Below are 22,839 nucleotides of genomic sequence, written 5' to 3' on the forward strand. Positions count from 1 at the left end.
CAGGGAAGTGAGGATTCTACGTAGATCACTATAATCAGAACAAAAGGCACTGCAGGGCAGGGAAGGGGAAAGCAAGCCACATTCTCTCATTTATTAATAAGCATTTCATGTAATACATGATGAAATCCATCCTCCTCCTCCTCAACACTAACAAATACTGAGTCCTTACTACATGCCAGGCAATGTGCCAAGATCCTTAAATGTATTATATCAATCACAGTTTCTACCCACTAGCCTATCAGCCAGGGAATAGACTGTTCCCCTAATCTGTGTCCTATACATAAATAGGACTCATGAAAGTGTCTGCAAGTTAAATTTCTGCAAGTCTGCTAGTCATCTCTTCCTTGCCCTTTTATCCTCCCAAACAGAAATGTCAGGTCTATATGACTTTCTGGCAATTTCTTTGATATTCCAGTGCCAGGGTCCGGATCACTATATCCCAGCTTCACAGGTTCAGCATTCACTCTCCATGAAACACTTCAGGACTTCAGGTTGGGCAGCCCACGAGCCTGGACTCAGTTGTACAGCATGAGAGCTTGCATGTGCTGGGGGGAGGGGGGCCAGGGATGGGGGGGTTCTGAAAGTCACCTGCCATCGCTTCTTCCCCACCAGCAGCTTCCTAGCCCCCTGATGATTATATCCATCTTCTGGGTTAATCTTACCCTGAACATCAACCTTACATCCATCTTCTAGGTTAACCTTACCCTAAATACCAACTTGTTGCCCTAAGACAACGAGCACTCTCTCCTGGTGATGGCTGCAAGCCCACTTCCCCTGGTGATGCATAACCTTGTGGCAAGTCCAGGCAGGTTCTTCCCAAATGTCGGTCACAGAACTCACCCCACCTTGTCAAAGGAAATAGCCCAGTTCTGAATTTAGAGGAGAGAGCTAGTGAGCCTCGGCATGTCCCAAGCCAATCGCCCATACTGATTGTGTGAAAATACATTTTGCTTCTGGTATTTGATTTGCCACACGGTTTAACAGAAAAGTAACTTTATCTGTTTTTTCCAATTAAAGAAAGTAATGCTGCAATCAATAATTCCCTCCCCCTCGTGTGGTAAATTAATGTCTGTCTATTGTTTTTAAATCACAAAGTGAGCATTGCAACAGAAATATAAAATGGTACTATTTCATTTTAATCTATTTAATTTTCCATTCTTGAATTACATAATGGGGTTAAAACATTGAATAGAATTAATAGAATGAGTATTTAATTAAGCAATAATGAGTTTCTAAATGGATGCTCAAGGAAACTGGCTTTATAGTTTATGCAAGAATCAAATAATGATCTGAACAAAGACTGCAATAACTATGTTGAATGTTTTCTATATTTAAAGATTTTTTTTCTGAATTCTCTCAGGAGTAGATTTAAACATAATCCAGTTCCTTGATTAGACTCAACTTTGCTTTCAAGGTAAATTCCAAATGCCCTTCTAGAATCCACAACACCCTGCATGACCCGATACTATACTCCCCAGGAGTCAACAGCAAACAGCCCCACTCCTGCATCTAGTCACAACCCTTCCCTGTTACACAAACGCCCTCTCCACCACCAGTCTTTGCACAAGTGTCGCAGATGCCAGATACACGGTCTTCCCTTTAACTGCTCAATCCTCTCTCCTTTGAGCTCTCAAGGAATTCTTCCTTAATCACCTCCCCAACCTGGGTCAGGTACCCTCCCCCTTTAACCCCTTCAAGAACTGTGTTATATCTTTCCTAGCATTTAACACATTTTTATAATTATACATTGATATATCTGTTTTGTTTATTAGTGTGTCGCAAGGACTTAACACTGCATCGTGCCTGGCACACAGAAGTCACTCACCAAATATTAGTTGGATGGATGGATGGATGGATGGATGGATGGATGGATGGATGGATGGAGAGTGGGTGGATGGATGGTAGGTACATCGTGGCCACAACACACCCTTTGAAAGTTCCTAAAGCAATACCACCTTCTCATTTCACTTGGATTCATTTGCTCACACACTAAAATGTATTCTGTGCCAGCCCTCTTGGTAGGTGTTGCAGACATGAAAAATTGCACAGATTTATATCCCTTGGACCTGGCTGAAGTATTGCTTTTACAAAATCATTCATTCACTCATCATCCATCCATCCTAAAATCAGTTATCTTTTAAATCACTTTGGTATGAAAGAAAATTTTGATATTTGTCCTCACGTCAGAAAAAAAATGAAAGTTTTAAAGGCTGTGAAAATCAACTATAGTGGGAGAGACCAGTGAAGGTAAACTTGCCTAAGGTCCACAAAAGTCATAATGTGACCTTCTGGGGATGTTCTGGGGAATAAGCCATCCCTACTCTTCTGGAACATGCAGGCAAATGGTTGATCCAGGCATCAGTTAATGAGCCAATCTTCATTAGTCTCAATTTTATATAACTTTATCCCTTCACATTTGCTCTCAGAGAAAAAGCTGGTGCTAGATCTATGAACAAGATAGATGCACAAAGAGCATTCCTCCTCCTCAAGTCATCAACTGTCCTTATAGAGTCTTTCTTCATCTTAACAATGTGGCACTGATCTGCTTTAACTAAGCAACTTCTCATTCATGCTGTATTGAATGTAGCAGCCTTCCTGCCTGACTGGCAGTTCCCTGCATCCACACATCTTGGCCTTTGCCACATTCGCATAATCGCCCACCTGCTCTCCAAGGTACAGATGTGAGAAGAGCCCTGAGGGCAGGTTGTGAGCTGAGGTCCACTGAGACCTGTGGGATCAGAGCACTGGTCTCTAGCTCTGCACTGTGGCAAGGGGTGAAGTAATGGGGATCTTGAGTGGGCATGAGTCATGAAACTTGTGGAAAGCAGAAATGGCTATAATCCTACAGACTTGGCTATGACCTTTATTTCACAAAACAACTTTGGACAAAATGCCTTCCTTTCTTCCCTTTCTTCCTCCCTGCCTTCCTTCCTGCTCTATGTCTACTTCTTCATCTGCAGCCCTAAGGGATTAGATAGCACTTGTGCCACTAAGTCTGCTCCAGGACACATGGCAGACAGAAGTAATTGATCACAGAACGCCTTCCTGCCGAGCCCAGATACACCGCAGGCTCCTCAACTGAAGCTCGGGCAGAGCTGGGTTCTTTCATTGCTCTTCCCAATGTTGACGTGACTCAATCCTGCCCCTCATCCAGAACTGTATGTTAGAATTCTCCAGACAAATTAAGAAAATATTAAATTCCAGCCTTGTCCCAAACCACCTGAACTGTAATAGGAACCAGTTTCTTTTTTTTTCAGCAGTGTTTTTAAAATGCCCCTGACAATGGAATGTCAGCCCTCACGCTTTGGTGGAGAGTAAGTGAAGCATGTGAGCATATGGTGGGGTGAAGGTGTACTCCCAAATTTATATCATTTTGTAAATGACTGACAAGTTAATCAATTTGAGGGGCAAAAGAACCAATGTGAAAAATTTTTAGTTATGAAATAAAAAGCTTCTGAAAAGATTCTCACAAGCAGACAGGGTTGAGAACCTCCTGTCTAGATTCCCAGCTCCGGAATTCTCCAACCTCTGTGCGAAGGAGGGCAAAATAGAAGACAGCACTTACTCCAATAGCAATCAGAGGAGTCCGGTCAAACCAATGACCTTGGGGAGCTTTTCTATCTGTGACATCATCTCCTTGTCCCTTCACACACCAGCCACTTCCCACCCTGCATGCTTAAGAATTTCCCAGCGCCCCTTTAATGGAAGGGAAATAACTGAGGTGTGATAGACAAATTAGTTCCTGTCCCCACCCCATTCCCTCCAAGGCATCAAGAGCAAATCTTATGATTAATGATTTGCAAGTCAATTAATCAGTCCCTGCTTCTGAAACCTCATTTCTCAAATTACTTCTCTTTGAACACGAAGGCTTTTTGACATCGTCTCACTGTCTCTAGATTCACTTTCCCACTAATTGAAATTCCAGGATATTTCTTCTTCTTGTCAGCTTATTGGTATTGCTTGTTTATAAAATATTTGCAAACAGATTACTATTCACCTGTAGCGTGTCAGAGGTAAGCACCAAAATCATACTTTACGCTTCCAGTTCAAAGGAATGTGCTAATGATGGCTCATGAATTCTCCGTCTATGGGAAACCAATTTTTCATTTCTTGATTTATTTTCACCACACCTACTCGCAACAAGTATTTGAGATGTACTACAATGAAAATACAGGTGCAACAAGATGCCACACAATTGATTTATATGTTTCCTTAACAAATGTTTTCTTCGAAGCCATACCATTAATAGTTGTGGGCAGGGGTGGGAGGATGAAATTGGTTTTCTTCATCAGAGAAGAGGTACGACTGAGCAGAGGCTCTGGGTGCACCCCAGTGCCTGTGTCCCAGCAGTGGGGCTCTTATTATCTGGTTACCTTGTTGTTTAGGGGAGGGGAGGCCCCAAACAAGCACAAACACATATGCCACTCAGGAAGGTTTGTGTCTCATTCATTCAACAACAGTTCCAGATGGGTCTCCTGCCCACCAGGCTGCTCCCCAACATGTAGTGCCTCGTGACCCAGGCTTCTTCCCTCTCAGACCCCCGATCTGGGGGGGTCATCTGCATGCAGGTGGGCAGCCCAGCCCCAGCAAGCCTCACTTCTGCCCACATGCTGTAGAAAAGTTTCATCTTGTGGGCCTCATCTAGGTGCAGGGAGGGCTGAGAGGAGCAGAAGGCTCCTCTGTTCCTATGCATTAAGCACTGAGGTGACACAGGTAATAACGTGCCCAACCACAGGCCTTGGGGGGAGAGCTGCTTAGTTTCTTCAAAATAGTGACCGTGACCATCTGCTTTGTTTGCAGTTTCAAGCCACCGTGGAGGAAGGAGCCGTGGGGGTCATTGTCAACTTGACGGTAGAAGACAAGGACGACCCCACCACCGGCGCATGGAGGGCGGCCTACACCATCATCAACGGAAACCCAGGGCAGAGCTTTGAGATCCACACCAACCCTCAGACCAATGAGGGGATGCTCTCCGTCGTCAAAGTAAGGGCGCTTCCACCTGCTTGCTCATCCCATGAGCTTTGAGGCCCAGAGACTGGTGCATGCCCTCACCCCTGGGCGATGGGAGGGTTGGAGGGGGGGTATCAAGGAACTATCAGCCCTAGGCTGGGGCTAAGGGTGTCTTTGTGGCCTCACAGCCCTGGAGCCAACCTATTTTTTACAGTTTCCACCAAACTCAAACCTGTATGTTACCTTAGAAGTACCAAGCTTACTTTTTAAATGGAATCCTTCATACGTTTGATAAGGAATCATCACAGCTAAGTTAAAAATTGTGAAGGTTTTATAAATATCTACTCTCAAATTGTGGATTATTATGCTTCATCCTTCTTAGCAAAGTCTCAGTTAATTCTCTTAAAAACTGGAGGTAGCTACTTGCAGGGGATAATTCTTTGTGTGAAACTCGTGAGCACTGCTGAGCAGCACGCCCTGCGCTGCGGCTAAGTGTGGAAACAGGAGGAATTGTGAGAATGAATGAAAGCTGGTGGCTTAAAAGAACATGAATTTATTATCTTACAGAGCAACCCAGGTCTCACAGGGCTCAAGTGAAGGTGTCGCAGGGCTGCTTCCTTCTGGAAGCTGAGGGTGGGAGGTGGGGAGTGGGTAGGGACTGGGGGTGGGGATCAATTTCCTTGTCTTTTAAATTTCTAAAGTCACCCACAATCCTGGGTTCATGGCCCCTCCCTCCATCTGCAAAGCCAGCAGCCAAACAGCTTTCAGCCTCCATGCTCCTATCTGTCTTTTCCCTTTGACTTCCCCACCTCCCTCTTTGAAGGACTTTGTGATTCTATCAGGCCCAACTGGATCATCCAAGATCCTCTTCCCATTTCAAGGTCCTAGTTTAATCACATCTGCAGAGTCTCTTTTGCCCTGGAAGGTGACATATTCCTAGATTCAGGGATAAGGACTTGGACACATTGGGGGTGGGGGAAGGCTTCAATGGACCCAACATGGGTCACACAAACACCTACACCAACAAAATTCCATAGCCCCTGAGGGTAGAACCCAGTGCTGCTGAGACAGCAGACCTAGGCCTTGGGCCACACCCGGTTTGCTCTGGAGGAAGAGACTGGTTTCTTTCCAACCCTGCCCTTTCAGAGCCTATCTAAACTGAGCATCAAGTATCTGACGGAGAAGAGCAGCCCAAAGCTCTTCCAGGTTCATCTTCCCTAATAACACAGACAATAACAAAGTTTCCAGCCTCTTTCATGGCCCTCCTGCACCCATCAGGAGCACAGGGATGTGTCCCAGCCAGCATCACTTTTGGAAACAACATTTATACCAAAGGCAATTTATGGTTAGAGGCCAGGCTTCCTCATCAGACTCCCTGGGTCAAAAACTCGGCTTTGGACCACTTTGCTGTGTGACTTTGGCCAAGTTACTTAACCTCTCTGAGCCTATTTCCTCATTTGTAAAGTAGGAATTAAAACACCTACTGTCATGAGGGTAAAGAGAGAAGCAGGTGAGATGACAGAGCATTCTTGGCACAGAGCAAGTGTACACTAAGGATCAAATACCTATATAATGTAAGGCGTGGGGTGTGACTTCAGATGCCCAACTGTTGGGAGTTGAATTGTGCCTCCTCCCCCAAAAATTCATTGGAAGGCAAATCCCCAGAACCTGTGAATGTGACTTGTTTGCAAACAGGATCATTGCAAATATAATGAACTGAGGTCAGAGAGGGGGTGAAGGGGCCCAAATTCACTGAGACTGAGCACTTCTTATATAAGAAGTTCATGAGACAGACACCTGGAGAGAAGGCCCTGTGACACTGGGTACAGGGGTAGGAATTACACCACTGCCAGCCAAGCAACACCAGGGCTGGGAAAAGGCAAGGAAGGTTCCCCAGAGCTCTCTGGGAGCACACATGGCCCTGCTGATGACTGGATTGCAGACGCCCAGTCTCCAGACTGTGAGAAATCCCCTGGCACTGGCTACAGCAGCCCTAGAAAGCTAATGCCTCCCAGATCCTTTCTACCCATATCTTAGTCCTGAGTGCTGGCAGTGTTACAGGTCAGGGTGAGGGACAGCCCAGAATCCCCAAACCTGTCTACTCTAAATAGGTTCTGCCATCCGCCACGTCAAAACAAAACATACTCTAGTGCGTAAGATCTTTAATGGAAAGAAACCTTAATACAATTAGTGTGCAACAAAGTTAATAAAAAGAATAAAGTTTGCAAATCAAGTACCTGAAGTTACCCATCCCCCATGGGTAAATGCCCAGCCTAACAGGGTTGGCCCCAAGCAGGGCCACTGAGGCCCGAATACCTGCCCCACCTCCTGGTGGGGACCCATAGGAAAGGGTCAGAAACAGCCAGACAAGTCTGGGAGGAAAAGAGCAAAAACAAAACTAAGATAAAAGCTGCCATTGTTAACCTCCCCCCAGGTCTCTCACCCACATCTGTTTCAACCAGTCCAAGACCAAGAGGCAAGAACAGTTTCTTCACACGTCTCTCTGCTCCACGCGCCTCGTCCAGGTCTCCTGGCTCTCCATCTTCTTTCTTCCTTCTTCCAGTCTCTTCTCTAGCTTTCCTCTTCCCTACTCAGCCTCACCCTTGGTTGGGTGGGGCAAGTCACCTGGAACTTCCCATTTCCTGGGGACCACCCTGTTACAACAGCTAGCAGCCCCCCTTTTCCACAGAGTTCCCACCCGAGAAGGGGAGACTCCTAGCCAGGGAGGTTTGGCCTACCTCCTGGAGAGAGCCCAGAGCAGGGGCCTGACTGCAGGCTGCAAAAGGCCAGCCCCTTGCCTTGTTGGGAGACTAATTTTGTGGTGCAATTAAGTAGCTCCAGAGCTCCCCAAACCAACAGGGTAAGCAGACTCTACATCCTTGCTCACCCCCTCTCCTCTGAGAATTCATGCCGGTAAATCCCTCGTACCCAAATACCTGCCTCGGGCTCTGCTTCCAGTCTCTCCTGCAGTTTGGAGAACCCAACTGGGGACATCCCTCCCATATACACCCCAACTAAAGTAAAAATATACACCTACACTTCCAACACAGACACATACACACACACGTTCAATAGAAATACACACATCTGCTTATATGTTTGCTCACATACAGATCCAACATAAAAAGACACACACACTTTACCAATAGGTATTTAAAAACTATGTGTGAAAAGGTCAGATTCCCTTTCCCTGGGGCCTTCTCCCACCTTCTCTCCCCAGGTATGCTCCTCTCCAGCCTGCTGTGAGTCACTCACCCTCCTGCTCACCATGCTGGCCTCAAAACCAGACTCAAATTCTGCTGTGTGTTGAGGGCCTTCCTGAGCTAACAAACGAAACCCCACACCCCGGGGGTATTTTCCGGGCATGAGAAGGGGAAGGCAGTGCTAGACAAGGGCACGCCAGGTCTCAGTCCTGCCCACAGTCGCCACAGCCCACTAGCCAAAGCTGTCTGTACCCTCCTATGTCCTAGTTGGGGTGAACAATTCTGTTTTCTAAATGTGGCGGCTCCCTGGCCCTTGTTGGAAATTGATTTACCCAGCTGCGTGTTTTGGGCGTCACTCGGGCCGCACGAAGATCTGTTATTAGAATCCACAGCCCCGGAGAGCAGGGTGGGGTGGAAACTACTTCTTGCATTATACAGGTGGAACCAGAATATAACTGGGTACCTACTAAATACCGACAGCTCTACTTCTCTTAGCTCTTAAAATCCCCACAAGCACCCTCACATGTGGGGAGTGCACCATGTGCACCTTAACTGTAATTATTATGAAAGATAAGCTCATTTGCCTAAAGCCATTCCACCCCGACCCGCTGACTCCCAGTTCTCTCTCTCTTGCACCCACGGGGCTTCTTCCCTGCCTTCAGCGGCTCTCACCCCCTCCCCACTTCCCCGTAGCCTCTTACAACCTGTCCTGTCGTTTGTTTGCTTCTGCTTGAGCGTAAATCAGCTCCCTCCGTTCATTCTAGTCTTGTCCTCCGAGCAAGGATATCCATTATGTCATGGGCGCGATGAGTAGCCACTCGTTGACCCAGATTAGGAAATAACTTGAAATAACAAGTGTGTCTCGTCTCACCTGTCATCCCACGCAGGAGGTGTCCCTCCCCTGCCTCACATGCCTCTCGGGGTTTAGAAAGAGAGTGGCCAAGTGAGTGTCATCCATGACAGTTGGTGGTGGGCAGGGCTGCCGTATTCCTGATGGGGTCCCCTTGACGTCAGCTGCCTTAGTCTGCGGGGTGGGGGCAGGGGAGGAAGCGAGGCGGCTGCTATTAGCTGCCTTTGCCAATATCCTCGAGAGGCCTCCTCCGGGCTGACATGGCCCCGGGAGAGGGACGCTCGCCGTACTGTGTGATTGTTCCAGGCTCACGTGATATGTTACAACATTCTTCGACATGAAAGGTATTCACTCCCCTCCCTGAATTTGTATTTGTTTATTTCGTATTCTTTTTCTTAAAGAGCAGCCCAAATTGCGTAAAGCTTAGCCCACAAAACCTGGATCCGGTGCTACCAGTGGAGAGTCAGAGGGGCATTGTGCAAAAATATCTGCCTCTGGCAGCAGGGTCACATTCTGAGACCCCTCTCTCTGCTTCCAGCCCCTGGACTATGAGATTTCTGCCTTCCACACCCTGCTGATCAAAGTGGAAAACGAGGACCCGCTCGTCCCTGACGTCTCCTACGGCCCCAGCTCCACGGCCACCGTCCACATCACTGTCCTGGATGTCAACGAGGGTCCACTTTTCTACCCGGACCCCATGATGGTGACCCGGCAGGAGAATATCTCCGTGGGCAGCGTGCTGCTGACGGCGAACGCCACGGACCCGGATTCCCTGCAGCACCAAACCATCAGGTGGGTGAGCTACTCCGGGCCGGGAGGCGTAGCAGGCAGAAATTGCTTTCCTTTTCTGGTTGCAGGACTTGGTTGTAAGGAGCCAACTAGCATTAAATTAAACCTATTAATGATCTGGGTAATCAGGACAGGGCCAGCTACGTGATGCCACTGCCCCCCAGCGCCACACCTGATTTTGGGCCAAGAGGAGTGGTTTCAGGGCTGTGTTCCCAGTAACTGGGGAGGTCCACCTTGTAAGGAGCCACCATGTATAGCCTCCCACAGCTCAGACACTTGCTGACTTCAACATTGCAACAACTTTAGGAGAAAGGTGTTGGCTACGTGCACTCACAGCTAAGGGTGATTTCAGAGAGGCTCCATAGATTGCTGATGGCCACCCAGGTTGGTGGCTGAGGGATTGGAATGGAAGCAGGATAGTCTGAAAAATCTGTGCTTGCCACTAAGTGCTGCAGCCCTGAGCTGTCAGAAAGGGAAGAGACCATAGGGAACCCTTTGGGTTGGGTTTCGAGTGACGGATGCAAACCAAAAAGTCTGCAAAAATCTCTGTCTTCATTTGCTAAACTCTGTCCAGTACTTACAAAGCAGGCATTTTCATGAGATTGAATTCAGTGACTGTTCTCCGCCTAGTACTCAAGAAGACAAGAGGCCCTTGCTGGCTCCCCATTTCATAGTAAAATAAAATCGGCACGCAGGTCCACATGCACCCCTGTCCCTGCAAGAGGGAGTTATTCATCTTTCTCTTCCAAAATCTAATCTTCTCACATGAGCTGCAGATAATCAAGTATTAGACACACTTCTAACTAACACGTGTCATCTTTGGCGGGTGTGAAACCCCTGCAGGAGGACGGCCGCCGTCCCATGGGGCGAGCTGCAGGCAGCAGCCCAAGTAATAATATTTCCCAGTCTCTGAAGCGGATTTATTTTCACCGCCAAACTTTCTGAAATGCCAAATGAATGAAATAAAGGTGCAAAATCATACCAAACTCTGTGATATTGAGACTCTGAAATAGGTGCTCCTTTTCCCTTTTCTCCTGTTTGGTGTTAACATGCACCGTGAACCTCAGTGGGAAAGCCTCCCTAAGCACTGACATGGGAAGGCTGCAGCTGGCCACACTGGACGGTGGCCCATGTTTTGGATATCTTTGGGGAACTCGACTGTCACCCGTGGTCCTGCAGTGAGGTGGAAGAGGCAACTTCTGGGAGAATGAAAGTGAATTAAATGGGGTTGGTGGTGCTAAACTGGGCTTTGTCTTTTTTAAGATTATTTATTATTTTGCACAGACAAACTGGGGTGTAGGCTAGAGGTGGGGTCTAGAGAATTCACCAGAGACAGAGTGGGGAGCAGAACAGGCAGATCCACAGAAATATACTGACAAGGGCAGCAGCTGGCAAAACAAGAGAGGTCTGCTGTGCCATTTGGGTCACCTCCCTGGTCGAGGATCAAATATTGGATCCAGGTCATTGCGGTGGTGGCACTGAGACTCAACCCCTAGGCCACCAGGGGCTCTGCTTTGTGATGAGATGCTGCCTGGCACAGTCTGGACCTCTGCCCCTCCCCCTCCTCCTCTCTGGGCTGCTTCTGAGCTCTTGGAGGACAGACACAGCATCCTGACAGGCCGAGCTCTCCTCACAGAACTCTTTGGGGAGAAAAGGCGCTTTCATTATTAGCAGCCTTTGATCCTGTGCCCTGAGAGGCCCTGTTCCCGGGAGGCATGTATGCAGAGGGTGAGCAGCATTGCAAAGAGGGCCTGGCTGGGGCACGGTTTCCTAATCATCTGTGCTTGGCTCCCCAGAAACCTCAGAAAGAATCAGGGACCTTGTGACTGTTATTATTGCTGTGATTGTTGTGGCCTTAACAATTCCTTGGGTAGCAGACATGAAAGTGGGGAGAACATCGCCCTGGGGTAAAGCCACTTTACCCTGTCTGAAGGAGAGCTCTGAGCTTGCCTGACAGGGACACACACATGGCGATGCACACCCAGCCATGTGCCCAATGGCTTACGTCCCTGCAGGCTGCCGCTCAGCAGAGTCCCCGTTCCAGTGTATGACTGTGTGTGTCCACACAGTGTGTCTTTCTGTCGCTCAGTCCATTTCTTTCCTGTGTCCCACCATCCTTCCTCCTCCCTCCATGTCCATCTTTCTCTGTCTCCCAGCCATCTGTCTTTCTTTGTCTGCTGGATTCTCTCTTCCTCTCTTTTGCCTTTTCTCCTCCTAACCCTCTCCTCTCCTCTCCCGTCACCTCTGCTCTCTTCCCCCTTCCTCTGCCTCCTCCCTACCCTTCCTCATCCTCCTCTTCCTCCTTTCCCTTTCTGTCTCTCTTCTCCCACTGTCTCTGTCTCTAGCAATATCTCATCCCAGGATCCTTTGCGACCAGCTCTGGAGCCCAATTCATCTCACACCATTAACAAGGCACCGGACTCAAAGCACAAAGGGATGCTCACCTGACCAGGACTGTGAGAGGCTGGCTGGACCCTGCCCACCTCCGTAAGGGCAGGCTCCTTCCCTGTCAAAGGAAGGCTCCTCTCCCCCACAACCCCCCTGCGGGCCCCTAGGAACTTGCCACTAACTAATCCCTGGCCCTGGCCAGGCTCTGCTGAGATGGGAAGCACGTCTCAGGCCCAGCGCTCCCACGGCCCAGCCCACCACGGATCCGCTCTCTTTCATCTCACCAGGGAATGTTCAAATCAGCAAAGGGCGCCTTGATCTCTGAGAAGCCTATAACTCTAAAGACAGGAGGTGTCCCGGCTTCAGAGTGGATGTTCTCACTAAAAAGCCTGGGTTATTAAAACTTGTTAAAAAGTCCATCGTGTTATGCTCTTAGCTAAATCCAAATGGGCAGCTGTGGTCTGGGGACAGACGAATTTCTCCCTTTGAATGTATCTTCTTATCCTTATTATAAAGTTAAGATAGTTCATGGAGGAAACTTTTGAAAAGACAGTTTGGAATAAAGAAGGTAATTAAAACTCTGTAATCATCCCATCTAAGGAAATGCCCTCTTACCACATCACCTCAGCCTCGGGGGTGACGCCTCCTTTTTATTACCAAGGTTGGTTGGCACTATCATCCTCTCTTGGAACCTCCGTGTTTATTCCTCAGTGTGTGGCAAACAACTTCCCAGGTCAAGAAATAGCCATTGTTTTCCATTGCTGAATGATCTGTGATTTTCTTACTGGAAACACTCCTTATTCATTACCTCATGGTTGCTCATTTAGATTGTTTCCAATTGCTGGCAATTATTTTTTTTTGAAGGTCAGCGGACATGTTTGTAGCTAAACTATTGAATGCATGGTTAATTTTATGAAGAATATTCTGAAAATTCTTTGAGCAAAGAAATTTTGGTAGCATTCATGCTTTTAGTCATATAAGGAATTCTTTGGTTTCTACACCTTGGCAATCAAGTTTATATTTTCCTTTATAATTTGGATTGATGTCTTGGCTGGAAAACCCCCCTCCTTCCCCCCTCATAAGATCATGTAAATGTTGCCATGTTCTAAAGGGAACAGGTTCCCTTTGTTCAGGTGACTCTAAGAGTCACTTCAGCCTCCGGGGCAGCACCAGGTCTCCATGAACACAAGACAGGAAGCAGGCATTTCTGGGTGACATTTCAGTGTCTCTAATGAGGATCAGACTAGTGCGGCTGAACTTGTTGACTAATTGTTGTCAGAAGGAGCAGCTCAGTGATAATTATGCTAAATAAAATGACTGCATTTGCCCAGCAGTGAAATGAGTAACAGGACTAACCTTTGCATCTGTTGATTCGGTTACTTTGGAGATGCAACCAGCATCGCCATCATCTTGAATGACCTGAGAGCACTCATTTCATTTTCTTAATAATCAAGGGATTTATGTTGAGGCAGCCAAGGAGCAATTCCTATTTCAAACATTTTTCAGACAGAACTCATCTTGTCCAGGGTCTGAGTAAACACATCGTGGCGGAGATTTCTGCCTGCACATTGAATATATAAGATATGCGTTGAGGAAAAATATTGTCCCTCCCCATGTAAAATTACCTATCACTGCTCAACGTTTTCTTAGAAAGGATCATTCATCCAGGGGGCCCCTGCAAGCGTGTGTCAAGCACTGCATCTGGGAAGATTAAGTGGGGCTGAATGTAAGAGGAAAATTCAAAATGACAGAGGCTCAGAGAATATAGAAGTTTATTTTCCCTCCCATAAAATAAGTCCTGAAAAAAAGTCTACAGCTTATAGGGCATCTCTACAAAGCTGCCAAGGGCCCAGACTCTTTCTTGCTCACCATTCTAGACTGACAACCTCTTCCTCTTGGACTGTTATGGTTGCTAATGCATGAACCTTCGTGTCTGCATTCCAGACAGCAGGTTAGAGAAAGGGGAAGAAGGAACGTATCTTCTGTCTTTTAAGGAAACCTCCTGGAAGTCAACCACATTTCTCTTTAATTCTTATTGAGCAAAATTATTCACACGTCTGTACCTAGCTGCATAGGACACTAGAAAATACGGTCATTTGGCTGGGTAGCAACCAGCTTTTGAAACTGGGATGGATTCTTTACTAAGGAAGAAAGGAAAAGTGGGGATTATACTTTCCATTTAATAAGAAACTACAGGGTAAATTTTTAAAGATGAAAACGTACGATGATACTGTATTTTCACACAATCAAAATAATAGATAGTTGTGTCCCTAAAGCCAACTGGAAGAAAAGAGCTCACTGAGTGTAGCTATCCATTCTTCGTTTATTGAATTCATTCAGTGGCATTTATTTAGAGCCCACCACGGGCCTGACACTGTGCCAGCTGCTGTGTCTTCACTTATGAAGGAAATAGTCCTTGCTGCCGGCCTCCAGGGCTCAGAGTCACAAGAGCAAAGGCATTTCTACTAATGATCAGCCCACAGGAAAGAGGAAACAGAAAGGGAAGGGACAGAAGGAAATAAATTGTTTCCTTGGGAAATAAGAAATAAGTGATCCCCAGATAAGGAGAAAGGGTCAGGCCTCAGCAATTACTTATTTCCAAGCAGCATTACAGTCTCATTTGGCAACAGATTCCTGAATTGCCCAGAAACCCTGCTGTCCCCCTGCCTTTAGGAGGGTCTCTGGCTCCTGAGAGTTGGGTGCAGAACAAATGAGCCAAAACTTCCACAGGCCCTGGGTTTGGAGAATGCTGATGATAATAAGAAGCTAATATTATGACTCGCATGTCTAACATTTCTGTATAAAAGTTTATCAAAAGCCCTGCCACCACAGTGGTATTTACTTCTCGCAAACCCCTGACAATGAAAAATGATCAGACTCCCTTCTTGCTTATGAGGAAAGTGTAACCTCTCCAGCTTTCCACCGTGCCCAGCACCGAGGAGCTTTGTGATGAGGGTGCAGGCAGCCCCACCCAGCAGCTCCCCTGACCTCCAACACTGCCAAGTGCTTGGAGCTGCCAGGAGCAGGACCTCACCACGCGTCATTGTGGTCCCAACTTAAGTGCCCATCTTCCCACTAAACTGCCAGCTCTGTGAGGGAGCCCATCATGGTCATCTCTTTTCCTCATACGTCACTGGGTCTTCCATCAGGTCAAGCGAATTCTCCAGGTCCAGCCCCACGACCGCCTGCCTTTCCAGGGGCCCACAAAAGTGTCAGGGACCAGAATACATAATCTATCATTGCCAACATTCAAAGAGAAAACATCAAATTGAAATTCATAAATATCAAGCATGCATAGCACCATGACAACTTTGGCAGGTTGAAATTAATATTTGCAAAGATATCTTCACATCGGCAAAACAGATGTAGATCTCAACTTGCAAGAAAATCTGAGTAACCATCAGTGAAAGCATAGCCATGATTAAGAGAATATCCCAAATCATTCCCAAAATAAAAGCGTACAATTCATTTCAAATAATTTATAAGGAAAAAATATATTAGCAGGGTGGATCCATTTAATATGATGTGTGGGTATTTTTAATATGATTTGGGTTGAGCCCATCATAGATACTAAATTCTTAGAGGCTCAAGGCTCTTAAAACAGCCAGAGGCCAGCACCAGGCCTAGGGCTGGGAGAGTTTGTTGCAAGCGTTTGTGTGCCTACGTAGACAGTTGATTCTTTATTTCTATTATTCTTCATCTTCAAACATCTAATATTACCCAACATGAAACATTTGCATATGGCCAATTTAAACCAACGCCTAAAGGAGGCCTTTGCAAGACACAAATGCACCTCTTACTAAACACCCCATGCAGGTGACATTAAAGAGCGATTTCCATCAGCCGGCCCTTCTTCCCAAAACCTTGCTCTACATTGAGCCTCTTCTTTGAACAAAGAATACCTGAATCAGATCCAAATTAGATGCTCATCTCTCTGTAAACTACAACCTACTTTGTCCTGGTATCTTTGGCACTCTTTTTAATGTCATTTTCCTCTTCTCCTTTGGATGTGGAAGCTTGGTAGGTCCCTGGGAGAATTCATTCATACTTGGGTTCACAATGGGACAGAATGCAGCTGCCTTAATGAAGATTCAGTCAGGATCTGTTGAAATGCCCACTTCCGGTTTTTGCTGGTCTTCCTGTGATTTATCAAGCCCTTTGCTTTAACACTTTGTTTAATCTGATATTGGAACCCATTCAGAGGAAATCACAAGAAATGATGGAAAATCAAGCTGAAATCGTCAGCTGGCTATACAACATTTTGTTCTATATCTTCTAAGACCTCTGAGCATAGACAGCAAAATCAGTTCGCATCACAATTGGGATTTTGTCATCACTGTCATTCTCAGAATGTGAATGGAGTTTAAAATGTGTAGTGACTTAGCATTATGGGAAAGGGAAAGAAAGGGTCAGACTCCTGTTTAAAAAAAAATTGCAAAACCAGATTTAAGAGTTTAATTTGGGATGACTCCTACCTTTTAAATTTTAATCAGAAGTTAAAGGCCAAACAATAACATTTCTACCTGGGGAAATTAAGAGGAGCCTGCATCTACTAGAATAATATTATTTCCACTTCATCTTAATTAAATGTGGTTACTGACCTCAATAAGAGGATTTAGGGTGGGGTCGTTTTTGTTTTGTGTTTTTAAATGGAGTTACTTGTTTTTTGAGTCAACAAACACAGGCCTTGAATGTAAATGAGTTGTTTACAGTAGAGCCTTTGTAACTTTTAATTAAAGTCACGTTCTTCCATTGGAAGTTTATGGTGGCAATATATTTTATTGTCTAGTCAGCCATAGAATTGTTAATTATTTATGTAAATATATTAGCACAGCTGAGCTTATTGTTACTGGTCAGATTTCCTGTTATGAAGATGCCCCGTGTGAAACAAGGCCTAATAGACAACTGAATTTTTAAAGATTTAACATCGTCAATGGCTAAAAATAAGTTTCTGGCTTTTATAATGATCCAGGGAAAGGGAAGATTTTCATTATTAGCTTCAATTAAAGATACTTGATTTGGTTAACATGAACCGCTAACCGCTGGGATAAACAGTTGAAGGTTTTTTGGTTTTTTTTTTTAACAATGCAACCACCTTTTTTAACATCCATCTGCATATGTTGTTATACATTTGCCCAGGGTCAGACTTCTATTATGAAAACATGGCTTCCGGTTGGTTATCTTTGAATATAATTATGGCAGTCATTCTTGTCAAACTGAGACACTTATTCTCACAACCAACAAAGAAAATTTTGATAAATATTGTTTCTTGCCTTCTGAATCCTAAACTGTTAAATCTGCTTAGCTGTGTTTTTTAATCTTAATAAGAGCATTTGAAACAGACAAGGGTTGCCACAGAAACTACCAATATAGCCTTGATGGAGATCGTCACACCTTTCAGGGGCGCCACAGAAGCCTGTCTAATAGGGAAAGAGCTGATTTATTTTATTATCTTGGTCTGTCTGTCAATCAGCAGCTCCAGGCAGACAACGAACACATCTCAGGGTCTCACGAAGGGCTTATCACTGCATTAGCACTAACAAGGGTAATGAAACCTCAGGCAGTGAGTCTTGTAACTAATTCAAGAAACGTGTTTGATCATCTGCTCCCAGTTTGCCTCCCAAATGAAACTTGAAGCTTGTATTTTCAAGTGACGAGACTCTAAACTACAGTTCTCCTACTTATGTATGATTTGGGGTTTTCCTCATAAATCCTAGCAGTGTCGGCAGGAATCTCATAATTAGATTAGAATTTACAGAGTCGGCTATAAACAGCCTTGGACCCTTGTATGAGGCTGCACGGTGTGTGAGGGGCCTCTGGCACTGGAGGAGGGTTGGGGTGGGACAAGCCATCTTTCCACTCGTTCAGTCATTCATTGGCTCCAAACATGCTTCCTGAGCCCCTAGAGTACGCCAGCCTTTTTCTAGGCATTGGAACTGCAACTGCAGCAGAAATAGATCCAATTATCCTCACAGAGATCATATTCCAGTGCTTGGAAGAGAGAGCAAGCAATAATTAGCAGTAGTGGGTGATGGGTAGAAAATCAAGAAGTATCTAGAACTCTAGATAGGCAGCCAGGCAAGTCCTTTCTCATGACATGGCATTTCAGTAAAGAACCGAAGGAATCCAGGGGTGAGCCATGCAGACAGATGTCTAGGGAATAGTGATTCAAGAAGAGGAAACAAGCGCAAAGGCCCTGTGGTAGGTTGTACAGAGTTAGGTCAGTGTGTTTGGTGCAGCAGGAGCAAGGGATGGGGGCAGGGGGTGGGGTGAGAGATGAAGTCAGAGGTGCTCAGAAGAGAAGCTCTGCATGAGATGGGAAAAGGTGTTAAACACTGGTGGTTTTAGAAAAGAGGAAGTGGGAAGAGATAAGGTGGGGGAGGCAGAGGGAACAGAGCAGATCAGTGGAGAGAATGCTGCCATGATCCAGGTAGGAGGGGGAGTGGGTTTGGACTGGGTGGTAGCAGTGGGTATAAGCAGTAAGAAACAGGCAGATGCTGGATGTGTTTTGAAGGTGATGGTAGCAGGAATCTGCTAATCATTTGTACCTGGGGAAGAGGGAGGAAGTAGGGAGGAAGAAAGAAGGAATGAAGATTGGCCCAAGTTTTCCCTCCAGATTAATTGCAAGAGTAGGGTGGGCTCTTCAGGAACTAGGCAAGCTCTCCAGAAAAGTGACTTGGGAGAAGACCAGCAGGACCATGGTTCTGATCAGATTCGCTTTGAGAAGAATTAGGGAGAGGGACCTGGGCTGCAGGGAGAATCTGGCTAGAGATCAAAGACTGCATGTCATCAAAATTCAGATGGAAGTCAAATCCCTTGGCCCCCAAGAAGTACTTGAAAATAGAAAGGACCATGGGAGGACTGGGGAGAGGGGTGGCAGGGTGAGGATCTCAGACTTGAAAGATGCTTTCTCTTACTGGACTCAAAGAAAGCAGACCTTGGCTTTTCATTCTTGTCTCCATAGAAGGGGAGTGGCCCTGGTCACAGAGGCCTTGCAGAGAGAAATAGTTTAGTGCAGTGGCTCTGACTGCCCATCTAGCGCCAGACTTCCCATAGGCAAATCCCCACCATTTTCCAAATGTGTGACCTTGGGATAACCTTTCGCTACTCTGTGCCTCAGTTTCTGGGCTTATCCAACAGAGAAAATAATATCTAGGTTCTAGAATCAATGTGAAGGGTAAACCAGATAATTCAGAGAAAATGCTTAGATCATAATGCCTGCCACAAAGTTGATGAATTAATCAATTATCATTTTTAGTAAAAATGAAGAAAGTTAGCTATTTTCTAAAGGAGGCTCGCCTTTCATTCTTGAGAATGAAAGGAATGTTTCTGCAATCCATGGCTTTCCTGCTTTATGTAATAAAGCAAGTCTATGGAAATGCTTAGTAGGATGTGAGCAGAAGTCAGCACCAGTTGCCCAGAATGATGGGGCATTTGAACCTTTGCTCCTCATGATGGAAATCTCTTCCTTATTCCTGGCAAAATCAGCAAGAGCAGATGGAAATTTCTAGATGTGGAATTTTGTCATCTGCTGTTTGATTGCCAGCAAGCAAGACTTAGAAGGGACAGTGCAAATGGGTGCACCATGAACATTACTAAAAATAAGAATCAAATGACGGGTTTTTGAAGGCTACCTGTTTGGCTTTTTTGGTGGACAAATATGCTTGATTTTGCAGTCTTTTGAAAGTGCACATAGAACAACCGTGTTTTCTGCTAGTAAAACTGCTCCTTGTTTGGGCCCCAGGATTGAATTTATCAACATTTTAAGGCCCTCTGCAAAGCACATGATGTCACACAAATAACACCATGACTTATGTGATCCAAACACACCTAGGATCTGGTTGAATATCTCAATGAGGTGAAGCCAGGGTGATGTCACATGATGTCACAGGTAAGCAAAAGAGGACCTAACAATTGAGATCCTCCAGTTATTTTTCTGGTCCTGTATCTGTCATAATCCATGGTCACAAGCAACAGGGACTTGCATCACCTATGTTAAATTAAGTAAAACAAGAATTTACTATGTTGAGGATCAGAGAGTAGACATGAGGCCAGAGGACACACTGGGGGAGAGAAAATGGATGTCCACAAAATAGAGCTGCAGAGGGGGGACAGTGGACACAAAGGGAGCTGTCCTGGGTCCGGGGTCACACGCCCAGTCACCAAGATGAGCTCCACTGCCCATACTGCTCACTGAATCTTGTCCGCCCACTGGACTCTGTGTTGCTTGTTGGCATCCACCCCTTGTCCGAAAGAAAGACGGGTTGCCACAAGGACGGTGAGGGCTGGTGAGCACCCTGAAGTAACAAACGTCCACTCCAATCCTGCTGCAGATTTGAGTTGTGCACAGTGCCTGGGATGACCCACACTGACTTCGAAAGTGTACATAGAACACTTTCACACTTCCACAGCTGCCCCCAGTAGTGAGAATGGTGCTTGTGACGTGAGAGGCAGGCATCGGCGCATCCAGTTATTACACTGGGAGCACCTCTCTCAGGAAGGCATGGGCCAGGTGATCTTCAGAGCTGTGCTGGGCACGAGCCTGCACCCTGGAAGAACAGGGAGGGAGACAGACACACTGTGTGAACTGCACCCAGGCCGGTGGACAGCCATCGCTGGGCTCAACAGCAAAGGAAGAAAATCTGTAGGTTTAAAAAAAAAAAAACAACACTAGACTATAAACTAATTATGTTTAAAATGATTAGAGAATAAGAATAGGAACCATGATTGAAGACTAGAACAGAAAGAAATAGAAATGGACAATGTACAAAGTAACTCAGTGGAACGTCTACAAATCTGATCATGCATCATCTTGCTAATATTTCAGGCACCAGAGAATTGAATGGCTTGTGAGGGAAGGGATGGAATTGAAATTCAGATCCATTTATGTCAAAGGATTTTTTAACAGGAAAACATTTATTTTACAAGAGAAGAAACTATCTATCTTTTTTTATCTGCACCTAGTAGAAAGTACAAGTTCTTTAAGGTCCCATGAAATTTCTATTTCAGGTGGGATCTTTATTCCATCAGCTAACTGAGGCTCAGAGGAGGGGGCTCAGTTCGTGTCTGCTCTCCATTCACGTGGATTCTTTGTTTCTGGGGCTTCCTTTGAAATCTGGGAATGCGGGAGCACTGGGCACCCAGGAGGGTGAGTAGAGCATGAAGAGGTGGCTCTCGAGACCCCACGGCACCCTTCCTGGGTGGCCCACAGATGAGCTCTTCCCTGTTCTCTGAGCAGCTGCCAACAAGCTGCTGTGCTAAGAGATTACTGTTTGATGTTTAACCCTGAATATCTAAAACTTAACATCTAATGCCCAAAAAGCAAATATTTCACAAATACTTAAAAGGTAGACTGCCATAAGGTCAAGCACACTGACTAGTCCTAGAGGGTCCAGCTGCAGCTGTGTCATCACCCCAGGCCCCCTAGTCTGCACCAGCTTGCTCTAAGCAACATTGTCTGTCTCCAGGACATCAATCATTCCAACTGCTCTGGCTTGTCCACTCTTGCCTTCTTAAAACGCACCATCAACCCAATGCCAGAGTGATCCTGCTCAACCATAACTCGGGTCTCCTCTTTCCCCATTAAGGCTTCTGTTTCCTTCCAGTCCACCCTGAATAAAGTCCAGACCCCCCTACCACACCCACAGTGCTCCTCTGTCCCCTCTGTTCCTTCTCTCTCCTTTCTCCCCTCTCTCCCCTCCCCCGGCCCCCTCTCTCCTCCCTCCCATCTGTCTCTGCCCAGACAATGTGGCTGCCACCAGTGTCCCCCCTACTGGAGAACCAAACAGAAAGCTTTCTTCCAGCCTTGAATCACAGTCGGTCCTCATTATTCATGGGTTCTGCATCTGCAAGTTCACTTACTTGCTGAACTTATTTGGAACCCCAAAATACCCACAACACTCTCAAGGTCATTTGCAGATGAGCTCAAAACAGGGAAACCTTTGAGCCGCCCAACATGCCCTATCACAGATGAGGTCAAAGGGAACGCCACTGCTTCTAGTGGCAAGCTGCTGTGTTTCCTGTGTGTTTGGTGCCACATTTTTCACAGTTCTGTGCTTCTTGTTGGTGATCTCACTTTTTAAAATGGCCCCCAAGTGCTGGTGTCCCGAGTGCAAGAAGGAGGAAACTGCTCTGTTAGATAAGCTCTTTCCTGTGGTGAGCCCAGCATAAAGGAGCCAACGATATGTGTTGATTTAAATATGCATTTAGCCAGAAATATGCATAACACCATGCTATATATTGATGGGTCGATGACAATGTGGCCAGAGGGTGGCTGGAACCTAGTCCTGCATTTCCTTGGCACAGCAGCTCAGTACTGGCCAACTCAGCATTGGAGGTAACTTCATAAAACATGACTAGGAGTATGGGGCGCACTCCCCTGCTGCATGTTGATGGCCTGTCTCCCCTGTGCCTGGTCTACGATCCCCTCAACGGCAAGGACCGTATTGGTCTTGAGTTCTGAATGTCATATAGTCGGTATTCAATCAATTTTTCTTGAACTGATGAATAAATTACAAGTAAATAATGATTTTCAAAGCCAATTTTAAACCAGGCTTTAGCCTAGTGTCTCCTGGGCTAATATATAATACCTCTTTGCAAAGTCTAGAAAGGGATTTACATCAGAGTCTGACTTTAATAAACAGCGTGAATGAGTGCTAA

The 22,839-nt window shown here is 46.0% G+C and overlaps 1 protein-coding gene across 1 annotated transcript in view; it reads left to right on the forward strand.

Moving 5' to 3' along the window:
- Positions 1–22,839, forward strand: part of CDH13 (cadherin 13) — a gene marked incomplete at both ends in the record, with an annotated part of 945,642 nt that overhangs the window by 875,582 nt on the left and 47,221 nt on the right. The window contains 2 exons of the mRNA XM_084256718.1: positions 4,801–4,983; positions 9,542–9,795. Coding sequence (XP_084112844.1) covers positions 4,801–4,983; positions 9,542–9,795 — 437 coding nt within the window. The remainder of the gene's footprint in view (positions 1–4,800; positions 4,984–9,541; positions 9,796–22,839) is intronic.

This window comes from Talpa europaea, assembly GCF_964194135.1.
Source record: "Talpa europaea genome assembly, chromosome: 16".
Classification (NCBI taxonomy): domain Eukaryota; kingdom Metazoa; phylum Chordata; class Mammalia; order Eulipotyphla; family Talpidae; genus Talpa; species Talpa europaea.